The sequence below is a fragment of the Eimeria necatrix genome, genomic scaffold (assembly GCF_000499385.1).
Source record: "Eimeria necatrix Houghton genomic scaffold, Enh_scaff34, whole genome shotgun sequence".
In the NCBI taxonomy this organism is placed as follows: Eukaryota; Apicomplexa; class Conoidasida; order Eucoccidiorida; family Eimeriidae; genus Eimeria; species Eimeria necatrix.
In genome coordinates this window covers 42,214-53,877 of record NW_013655336.1, presented here as the reverse complement: position 1 = coordinate 53,877, position 11,664 = coordinate 42,214, and the positions used below count along the sequence as shown (strand labels likewise).

General features: G+C 50.4%; 2 protein-coding genes across 2 annotated transcripts; both read right to left on the bottom strand.

Moving 5' to 3' along the window:
* Positions 1-162: 162 nt before the first annotated feature.
* Positions 163-4,170, bottom strand: ENH_00046070 (aspartyl aminopeptidase, putative; the record flags this gene model as incomplete). Its single annotated transcript, XM_013585471.1, has 11 exons — positions 163-201; positions 471-571; positions 839-1,007; positions 1,216-1,410; positions 1,930-2,212; positions 2,462-2,592; positions 2,998-3,110; positions 3,218-3,305; positions 3,451-3,566; positions 3,730-3,806; positions 4,037-4,170. 11 exons carry the CDS (start codon positions 4,168-4,170, stop codon positions 163-165), a joined length of 1,446 nt encoding a protein of 481 aa, XP_013440925.1.
* Positions 4,171-8,003: 3,833 nt separating this feature from the next.
* Positions 8,004-11,398, bottom strand: ENH_00046060 (ARF1-directed GTPase-activating protein, putative; the record flags this gene model as incomplete). Its single annotated transcript, XM_013585470.1, has 9 exons — positions 8,004-8,132; positions 8,391-8,481; positions 8,710-8,992; positions 9,242-9,662; positions 9,862-9,928; positions 10,234-10,273; positions 10,449-10,501; positions 10,706-10,822; positions 11,214-11,398. 9 exons carry the CDS (start codon positions 11,396-11,398, stop codon positions 8,004-8,006), a joined length of 1,386 nt encoding a protein of 461 aa, XP_013440924.1.
* Positions 11,399-11,664: the final 266 nt, after the last annotated feature.

The window sequence follows — 11,664 nt, the reverse complement described above, 5'->3', positions numbered from 1 at the left end:
GTATGCTTGATAGAATGGCTTGTCTTGCAGACGCCGATTTAGGGCAGATAACTGCGCGGAACGACGAGTACACCGTTTGCTCTGCAGAAGGAGGCGCTCTGCGGAATGCATGGGTGTTGATTCCGTTTGGTGCCATGCATCCAGTGATGCATCCTTCCCTCGTTAGTTGCTATCCCAACGTCGGAAGTTGCAATAAACTGCCTGAAAATGCACAGCAGTTGAGGGCTTTCGGCTAGCTGCCCGTAACTACTTTCACTATCTCTATGGGATCACCTTACGTCTACATGTGGTGCGTATTAATCTTTCACACATGCAATGCAGAACAGTTACCCTCTGCAAAAGTGAAGTCACGACGTGCACTTCCCCGTATCATGCGTAACGTGTGACTCATGCACTCCAATGCAAGTTCACTCAATCCACTAAGCATGTGTTCTAATACTGCATCTGTCAAACAGTAGTCTCACACATACCTCGAGCAAGTCCTTCAGATACATCAAATCTGTCACTCCGCATATTTCTCTGCACGAGTGCATTGCCCACTGAGCTATCCCGACGTCAACTGTGCGAATTCCTGAAGCCCACAAGCCGCCAAAACAACGAGCTTCCCTTGTCTTTCGTTACACGCAATGAGCTGGCTACGATATTCCCTTGCGGAGTTATCGCCAATGGCTTCTTCTTCTGAGGTGCCTGGACGTGGCCACGTGTGTTGTGTTGTAGCTTTAGGCACTCTGGGCTGTCGCAACAGCTGCAGAGCCTTTGCATCACCAGCAGCTTTATTTGTACCATATTCGCTGTCTCATGTATCGAGCGTTTTTTAAGCTCCTCAGAGTCACCTCACCCAGTCGAGCACTCAGCATCGCGCCCACAGTGCCACCGCATCTGCTGTCATTCCGAACAACGAAATCTTGCAAAGGAATATTTGCCTCTCCAGCAATTACACGAATCAAGGACATCGTAGTTGCACTGGAGGCATAACTTTGGTTTGCATTCTCCTTTATAACAACGCCCTGAAGAAAGGCACCAACAGGCTGAGCAGGAAGCTTCATAGATTGGATGGAGATTTAGAAAGCCTCGGAAGTAGAAAAGGTTGTTCGTGCTTGCTAAACATCCACTTCGGAAACCAACTGGCTGCAGATAGCTGTTTAAAACTGGCGAAGCAGAGGCGCACATAAAGAGTGCAAAAAAAGTGTAAATGGCAGCAGCACGATGAGCGACAAAATATATATGAAAGCTACAGGCACTCTCGGAACTTTCCTTGTGAAGTGAAGGCTTGTGCTGAGCTTGGTGCTTTTCACTGTAGTTTGGGTGCACCGCATGGGCCATATCGGAGCTGACGATGAAGGACTTCGCAAGGATTTCATGTAGGGCGTCTTCGCAACCAATGGCTTTGAGAGACCTCCGCATCCATGTCTGCCCACAAACGCGTCAGCCTGTCAACAATATCCCCTGTGCTTTTACCCCAGAGCCACAATTTGTTATACTTGCTCTTTCACATATTTGCGATCTGCATAGAGATACGTACCAAACTCTTGTATGCAGTCAATATTGCGGGTGGGAAGATTCAACCGATACAAGCATGAAAGCCCAGATAATGCCCCACTCGCCTTATGCAACTACAACGCACAAAAGGAAGTGTACAGCTTTGGGCCTTCAAAGTGGCAGTTGTAGAAATATGAGGTCACAGCCCTATGCATGAAAGTGTTTGCCTGTCAAAACCTGCTCTGCACCCCCCACTCCTTAAAGACAAAAGCGCTGAAATACGAAGCACCACAGCGTCGCTAGGCTCAGAAAAGCATGAAGGCAGCCAGACCTTGGTTGTTTATATGTGCAGCTTTGCATGCGGGCGATAGCGCAAAACAGTAAGGGCTCTGACAGGATCTAAGCAAGTAGTGCTGCCCACATTGCCATCGCGCTATCGCACCCGCTCACCTCTAGAAGACTTGAGTTTGCGCCTGCAAGAGATTCGGACCCAACTTCTTCATGGTCAAAGGCTACAGCCATCAAAATGTCTGTTTCTCCACAGTCTTGCTCTCCCCGGCGCTGGCGCTGGCCCGCCTCCACTAGGGCCTTAAAGGCGGCAAAAGTTGAAGCTAAATTGTCCAATCGGGGGCTTTCAATAAATTCCGAATGAATGCCTGACAACCGGCCAGGCGTCGCGTCCATTAGACATAAGTCCCAATCCAAAAGTGTCGCACCCGGCATGCCAATTTCCCTGGGACAGGCAACAGGAATGAACATGGACGGACAGCCCAATTTACGCATGGAGCTCAGCGCCTAGAGACCGCCAAGATAAGTCCCACCCCACGGAAAATTGACAGTACAAAGTATGGAAGTGATTAAATGGGACGAGAACAGAACTTGAGCAACAGCAGGCTCAAAGCACAGTAAACGAAAACTAACAGGCAGACCACAATAGCCGGTCATGTTCACAAACAGCAAGCAGCCTGAAAACTACTCTTACTGCCTGACTAGACGCTCCAACGCAGGCGGAAGTCGTTGAACTTCACTTTCGCCTTCCTGAATTGAGCTGCCGTTGCCCTGGTTCAGCTGCTCAGCTATGACGGAGCACAAGACAGGCTGCAGATGCTGTTCCTGAAGAAACACAGCCTCCCCTGACTGTTTTTGTCAGTAGAAAGGGTAACTACTGTTATATTTATGAAGCTAAACCTCTGTGCAGCAACTATTCATCTTGGAGTGAGCCAAAAGTATGCACAATGACTATTTTGTGCGGCAACCGTGAGTTCATAAGGTTATCTGTGGCTTTGTGGACTTAGGTGGGCTCCACACGTCCAGCGTAATTATCAAGGAACAGAAACCACCGTCTCACGGTCAGTGGATACTGATTCTAGAGCTATGCATTTTAGAGTGCATACTGCATTCCTGAAAATCCACTGCCTTCTCCGCGCAGCGGGCAGAACCCGTCCACCCAACCAGAATAATGCTCCAATGGAAACAAACCCCCTGGCAGCACCAACGGCAGAAAAAAATCCTGCTCACTTTGTTGATCTTTACGGCCCCAATCTCTTCGGGTGTCTTCAAGTGAATTGCGAGGCTCGGCACGTAAAACAGAGGCTTTGGTATGTGCACGAGCCTCTCCTCAACTTTGTAACCTGCGTAATTAGCTCCAGGCATGAATTGCATTACTTTTTACCGTGGTTTCTAGTCTCATTTAAACTACCACTTTGTCCCTTACACAATTCTGACAAAGAATACTTACCCATGTGAAGAACCACCTTTCCAGCTACGCCGAGTCCCCGGTCAAACCAGGTGTGCCAGAGGCCTCCACCGTAGCACTCTACGCTGCCCTGCACAAAGGTTGCACAGAGCATCTGTCCTCCTCACTTATCTGAATCCGCAGCACCCGTTCATGGGGCCGGTGGTTCCACGCAGTGGAAGCAAAACTGATTTGCTGTATGCGTGGATGTAGGACCCACGCGGTGCGCGCCTAACCATTTGGTAGCCCTCCTTCTCAGCAAATGCGCGAGGACGCAGCCGAAGACAGGGTGAGTCCGAGTGTGTTGCTGTCACGCAGAACCCCCCTGGAGCTTCCTTTTGGAAATTCCTTCCTGAATGCAACAGCGCATCTGGGGCAGGCATCTAACCTTTTACCCTGTATTGTGATCAATGCAGTTACACAGGCCAGTAATCAGTACTTTGGTTTCCCTAGTAACAGGCAAAGAGCATTTCACCGCACAGTGACACAAAGAGGGGAAACAAACATACACCTACCAACGATAAATGCGGCGATGCAAGAGCCGTTTCTCGTCACAAAGTATCTTCCTCCCTGCGTCATCTTCCAGCTCGCCCTTGTTCACAATGCAAACATAATTCCTCATTATACAGTATGCGTTGTTCATCTATCGTGTCTACGTGCACTGCTGCATCACCCGTGTTTTTTGTACACTACTGCTGCTTGCTATTTAGCAGTCCTCAGCGAATCGATTCAGGAGTCGTACACATTCCCTCTACCAACAGCGAAACGAGCATTAGCTGACAGCGCCGTTGCAGGCAGAAGTTGAACGTGCGTGGGGTTTACCGCTCGTGCAACTCCTCGAATCCACAGCTGGCGATGAAGTCCCTGACTGCCTGCACGGAGTGGTATGGGGAGCCTGTCCTGTTGACAAAGTTGATAAAGTTCCTGGCCAGCGGCGTTGCCTCCTCGAGCGCCATTCTAAAAAGGCGCAAACAGCATCACTAGGGACACCGGTGTCTCCCCCAATATATTAGCTGGGTCCAGGATCGCACAAATGGCCTAGAACCCTGGGCGAATGATAGCATATCCATGGTCGCACACTTCGATGCCTTGAGACTGAATCTGAGGGACTGGCATCTGTCGGTTTGGGTGAAAGTACAACTATACCTTCCAAAGTGAATGTGAGGGACTGGTAAGAGCCTGATTTCCTTGATGAAAATGTCGTTACGGTGCGCTTCTTTCTCAACTGGAAGGACGGACTATAAATTTCAAAGTGTTTCTGTTGCGGTCGTTCACCAGCAATAACGATCGCGTTCTTTCCCCCGTTGTGCTGGATTAACGCATTTGGGGCTCTTGATCCACAAAGGTAGCAGGAAGTTTCCTCACGGGAAGTTCAAAAGAAAAGATAAAATCGCAATGCACTTCAAATGGAAAAACAAATGAGTATAAATTTGCTAACTTCACAGGGGAAGGAATTTTTGAGCTCGTCGAGCTAAAACCAATTCCGCGCCTGGCTCCAACACGAGTGGTTCGTTCGAAAGCTTATATTCTAGAGCATTCACTACACGACTTCAATGCATCAGCCTTTTCTTGCTGCCATAAACTTCTGGACAAATTTAAGATATTTTGCACATGAACAATTGACTTCAGAGACTCAGAAATGAGACCGAGCCCGCGGGCTGGTGGTGTAGGGGTATCACATCCGCTTCGCATGCGGGGGGTCTCGGGTTCGATTCCCGACCAGTCCACTCCCTCAACAATGGTTATTTACAGTATGTGTCCTCCTCATCTTTAACTGTCTCCTTTAAATCGTCGTGTCTCCGCGGGGGCTGGTGGTGTAGGGGTATCACATCCGCTTCGCATGCGGGGGGTCTCGGGTTCGATTCCCGACCAGTCCAGGCCGTTCCTTTTTCTGTTTTATTTCGTGTCTCCTCTTTAGCTGCCCCCTTAGAGAAGAATCTTTGCCTTGGGGCCTCCTCCGTGTTTGCCTGATCTCGGCGTCTGCTATAGTGCGCAATACCTAGAGGAAATCAGCGTGCAAAGAGCTCATTTTCCGGCCTACGAGGCACAACCTGCTGTTCAAGTAGACCCGGGTTTCGGGAGACTTCAAGCCTTCGTGGCAAGTCGAAAAAAATGGAACCAACCAAGGGCAAACGACCTCAGCAACACAGTACAGTAGGTAACTTAGCTGACAGATTTTAGGGCGACGCACACGCGTTCGGATCGATGCGCTGCTGGAGAAGGCTGTTGGGCCATTGACTCTGAGATATATTATTGGGCATCCAATTGTCGTTGGACCACGTAAGCTGCCTAGAAGTAGCTCTAGAAGTGTCGTGCGTTCACCTTAAATGGTGCTATCCACACATGCATTGTCAAGGTGGTCGCTCGGGCTAACGCTATGCGTCTATACACGTTGTAAAGGCTAGGCCGACGGTGAGGAACTAAAGCTGCAGCCCCATCTCGAAACGGAAGTCTGCATGTTCCTTTCTTGGTGAGGTGGCTTCTTCTTTCGAATGAAAAAGTGGTACGAAGTGCTTGTGCCCTGGAGCTCCTAGGATTTGGAGGTTTTAGAGTGTACCAAGGCTTCAAACTGAGAGTCTTTCTTTAGCAGTGAGGAAGAGCTTATCCTTTCCGTTCCTCTGGCCTCAAAATCTGTAGACTTCTTGCTCTCTTTCTCCTTCCTGTCGTCGTTTTCGTCGGGTGCTTCAAGCCCTGTGTTTCCTTCTCCCTCCTCATTTGCTTTCTTCCCTACGTTCGCATATGCTCCTTCCTTTTCCCATCTCATATGCCTACCTCGTTTCTTCTATCACTTTTTGCCATCCCGTAGTCCACTTTCTCAACCACATCCTCCTCCTCTGTGGCGCGCAGCACTGCAATACTGCCCAGGAATAGTCTTCAAGGTGGTAATATTTAGTGCTGTGCAGATAAACCGTAATTACAGTTGCTTAACCTAAAGAAAGCTGGCTAATGCTGCAGAAAAAGCTTCCGATACGGCGCAGATCGGCCACGTGTGGGGCTCACTGCCTTACGCGCGGCCAGCTGTGGCCAGCGGTGGTAAGGACGGTGAGAGACATAGGCTCTCTCCTTGGAGAAGGTGGCAGGAATCACCACAGCAAAAATTGTCTAACGCTTTACTCGGCAGCTTAGTAGTTCATAGAAATGTGCGCACCTACGTAGAGAGTTGGTAACCCCAAGTAGAGGGTCAAACTTGGCCTCGCTCACTGCAACTGGCGTCTTGCTGCGTTTACCTAGTCCTGTCCCATCTGCCCTTCCCCGTCTGAGTTCCTGCCTTTTACTGTCTTGCCCTCTGCATTTTGCCTTTTCTCTTCCCTCTTCCATAGTTTCCATACTGCGTGGCTTGCGATGACCCAGTGCAATCAACTCGCGCAAATCGTCAAAGCAAGTAGATGGTGAGCCGTGCCTCAATGTTACGCCAGCAGGATTCACACTTCTCGTATATGTTCTTAACCTTTATATCCCATCCACCTCCATTTCCCAAGGACGCACACTGGCTACAGCCTTCAATACCCAATGATCGGCGGCGTGATTTGCTAAATATTTAGATAAGTTTATTCTTGCGTCTATGAGCCACCTAGACTCCTTCCTGAGCTTCCCCACAAGCACTGAAGCAATCTTCTGCGGGCATCTAGAAATGCTTTTCAAATACCGTAGGAGGAATGCCGGCGAACAGAAGTCCCACACAGCATACCCGAACAATTCAAAACAGGCAGAATGGCGGCTGTAGATATTGGGCTCTAACGCTCGTAGATAACAGCACTAGTCACCCAACCACTCGTTAGCTAAACGCCAGCACTGTAAAGCCGCAATCCACTGCACTACGAAACACTTCGTGATCTATCGGCAGCGTCCTGTGATTCAAGGAAACCCAACTCTGTAGGGCTAAATAGAGGGTTTCCTAAGTTTTTGACTTTTGGATCCTATGCAAGCGCTGCATTTGCGCTTACAACGTAGCAACGAGCCAGCACAATGCTACAAAAACGTCGGCCAGAGGTGAAATGAGGCGAAAAAGGAAGAACTGAGACAAGCTTCCTGCGACGTTCGTCTTCTTTTTGCGACGCGGCAACGGACAACTTTTGAACCCCGGGAATGTTTACAGTCATGGGAGCCTTCATCCACGCCTCCAAAGAAGGCTTCCTGAAAAGTTCTACTGGGCTGTATAAATTGAACAGAATTGTCGTGCGTCTTCTGCATTTACATTTCATGCAGAAAGAAACGTACATTCGTGCACAGAACCGTCAATCTCGCGCAGGCGGGTCCTGTCTTACAAGAAACTGTTGTGTCCCAAACAGCTCAGGGCACTTGGCTCATCGACTACGCACAAGTACGCCTTCCTGTGTCCTTTTAAGGACCCTCTGCCGCGGCTGCACGAAGCCACAATCGCTGCGTACAGCCGTAGCATCTACTGAAGCCAGGCGGCAACAGCATGCCCAATTCACGCTTCAGCTCCCTATCATCATCAATGCATGTGCTATCGACAAATGAGAGGCTGAGAGGCTCCTGGGTTTGCGACAAAAATTTCCTCTCCTTCGCAAAAGCAGGCCCCACAGCGGAACGAAACTCTGCACGCATGTTCGGGTTCCTCTACTACCCAGCTCGTGAGCTTGTTTGTGGCGTCCTAGTCCACGCGAGATATCGTTCTTTCGGCCCCAACATAAAATAAGTTTTCTGCATACTCAGCAAGTTATTCACGCGAAGAAAGCTGTCCAAAATCCTCAGCCCCCGAAGCGTGTAACTGGCCCCTCTGAGCTTGCACTTTTCCAACAAAACAAACCTGAAATATACGCTGCTCTTATGTACCAGCTAGCCACTCCCGGGCCTTGCTCAACGCGTCGCTGCCAGCCTGAGATAGTTGTTGCCAGCCCTGTTGCGCATGCATGCGCAGCGCCTCCACTCGCGCAGCGCTCTGGTCTTCCCAACCCTGAAGCCGCATCCAGCATACACCCAATGAAAACAGTCATCTTTCCACGTGAAATGCTAAATGTGTTTATCATGGATAGGCAGGCAATTGTGTAACAGCATTGCAGAGGGCCTCGACATGCGCCAAATATCCCCATAGGCGAGCTGGGTAAAAGTGAAAAAGAAACACAGAGCCACGCCTGCAAGCAGACATCACTGGCGCTCCATGGAAGAAGTACCGATCACACTCGAAACACACAAAAAGAGTCTAATTGCTCACTCGTCTGCCGGTGTTGCTCCTCCCAAACACTTCATCCGAGCCAATAGCCCTCCGTGAAGGATCGACGGGCACAGGGGCCACGGGAGGCGAGCTGGAGAGACAACAAGGTGCAAGGCGCTACAACGTCGTCTCACGACAACAGATGCATTTAAAGGCAGCTAAAACTGGATGAATCTAAAGACAGGATAATTTCGTTTCCTCTACCCACACACCCACTCTGGTGAGCATGCAACCTCTGGCGCTGAAACTTGTAAGCAGCACTGTAGCCAACAATGAGAAGCGTAATGTGTTCAAAATGCGAGTACGGGCCATCTCCTACCTGTCTTCTTGATTGAAATACTGAGCAGAAGAGATACTCTTCGCACCGGAGAACCGCGTGCTATTGCTGCCACGGCCAGCAGAAGTAGCGCTGCCGCTGGAACCATAGCCAGCCGCCCCAGCAGCTCCTGATCCCAGAGACGTGCAGCCGCTGCTTCCGAAGGTCGGGTTCGTCGCCGCCCTATGAATATTGCTGCTACCGTTGTTGCCGCTGACGCTAACTAGCCCCGTTGCCTGCTGCTGCGCTGGTGGCTGCGAAGAACTGCCCGAGACATGGGATGAGCCTGCAACAAGCACAGCACGCAGAAGCCCAGAGCAAACGCAATGGAAAATTCTCTTACCGCTGCCGCTCCACTTATTTTCAAGAACCCCTCTAAAACACAAAACCATCATAGATCACAGACGCCCTAGCTTAGTTGCACCACGTAGGTGCTCTCCTCTGACAATACGCAAGGAAAAATGGAGAACTGGTACTCCAAGACTCGAGCTCCCACTATTCATGTATATGAATGCATCAGACTCTATGGGCTCACCCTGTGCTGCTGCCCTCTGTTTTGCCGCCAAGAGAGCCGCCTCCTTCTCGAAGTCGAAGTCCATTTCGAGCTTGCGGCTCCTGACTCCTCTGCCGGAGACAGCAGGCTTCGCAACTCCTCCCCAGGATGATTCCACAATATGCCCGCGGGCAGGTCCTGCAGGGGCCGCGGGCACTGCCACCGGAACAGGGGCGTTCACCGAATTTGCTGCTAGAGCAGTGGTTGGAGTAGAGAGAGGCTGGTCATGAAGCTGCACGCGTTCGTCGTTGCTACGCAGCCCACCATACGTCTGCTGCTGCTGCTGCTGAGGAAGCTGCTGATGTTGGTTGTGCTGTGCTGCCGTCCCAGTCGTTTGAGCTGCAGGATCACTCTGTGATCCTACAACCCACCCAATGCCCTGCATTTCCGTGCTTACTAGGCGCTGAACAGTAAACACACCAAGTTTTATACCCAGACACAGCACCCGTTCAGCGCCAGAACCACACGCCGCCGACTTCACTTTCTTAGTGGCGCTGGAGTCATTAAAAGCAAACAGAGCTATGCCATCTACAGACAAACGCGTGCACAGTGCATGTCAGAGACCTATGGCTGCAAATTGAAGTAGAAAACGAGAGGCATACGTCTAGCATCTGTCGGTGTTTCGCCGCAAGTTTGCCATGGTAGTCCAACGGTTGGCTCAGGTCCGCCCTTCAGAGGCCAATAAACACATGCAGATGTGACCGCCCAAGATGTACCTTCGAGTACAGTAGGCGGAAAAGTAGTTCATGCTTGTTTGGGTCCACAAAGAGAAGCTACATTGCAGCCAGCACAACAACCACGATTCTGTTGGACAATGGAGCTGCTTAAGCGACTTCTATTTCCTCTGCCTCCCCGTCCCAACTCTAGCCCCAAAACACGCATAGTACGACAACTATGAAACCTTAAGAGCCAACTCTACTATTGGTTGCTCCTGTTAGCAAATGAGTAAAGCTTAAGTGCCTGTCGGGGCTCACCCGTGCTCCCTGAGAAACTCGTGTGCCCGACGGTTACCCCCTACAGTACACCACACAACAGCTTTGTCGCATCCCCTGCACTATCCACTGCCAAGGTATTCTGCGCGTCCAGTCCAAACGAGTTGCCCATTCACTCTGTACTGTCTACTCCACAGGAATACGACTGCTCCGTCTCCCCATCCTACGAGGTCATGAAACTGAGAAACCTTACTCACCCAACTCCATCCGAAACAGCTGCTCCGGGTAAATCTTGTCCATTTCCGTGGATCTTCATGTAATCAAAAAAAATGAGACAGCAACGACAAATACGCAGCACAGAAAACAATATCAGTGGGCGCAGCTGGATCACCCCTGGCGCTGGAGTGCACGTCGACGCCGTTCCCCAGGTCCACATACAAGAATCAACATCCGAAGCTATAGTCTAGGCTTGCAGGCTCGATCAGGAAGTGAACCGAGTGTACTGGGGACTCACCGCACGAAAGACAGATGAGTGCCCAGCCGCCGGTGTTTGCCGGAGCATGAGAGGCATACAAATACTGCATGCGTTAGAGATATCCATGTGGGATTCCTGCTGCTGCAGTCAAAGCATCTGAACAGCCAAAGCAGTGACAAAAAACGTAAAGCGCCGGCGAACTCTATGCTACAAATTCCCTGATCCTCCCCAGCTTACAGCCCAGCGCAACGACAGCGTGTCAAGAAATATGACGGCCACTTCGGCTGTTTTCCATGGAACGCGACAAATATCACATTTCACGAAATAGAGACTGAAATACGATGCGGCAAAACAGAAAACCCACAGTTCAGCGTCATTCCCGCAGTAAATGCTGATCTGTTGTCTGAGCGGAGAAGCGTCTGCATATTTTTGACCCCCGCAGAAAAGCGTACGAAAAAGCATCTAAACAGAGATATATGTGTGTATGTATGTGTGATAAAACATGCACTCCTGTTGCCCTCGCTCCAATTTGCATGACGTCGCCTACATGCGGTTTTCCTTCCTTAGGCGTCTGAATATTTCGTCTCTGTCTGCTTCAGAGACGTAACGGCGATCATCTACAGGCAGATGCTGATAGAGGAGAGCTAGCTGTTTTCTTGCTGCTGCAGGATCCGCGCCACTCAGTGCTGGAGCAGCAACAGCAATTGCTGCCGTAGGGCTGTTGCCATCCATTTTCCCTGCTTCCCCTCCTCCTCTACAAACCTAAGGGGGTAACGGCTCAACGAGAAATAGAAAAAATGGCAGGATTTGCGGAAACTCAGTAGTAGCAGCAGCACAGGAAATAGCAAGGGCAGCAATGCAGCTCAGCAGCAACCAGCTCACAGTCCTGCGCGAGAGGCTACTGCTCTACCTGTTCAGTGGGGGCCATAAATTCAAGCAAAGAACAGCAGAGATTTTCTCAACATATGGAGCACGTTTAAGTCGCTACTAGCTGGCGT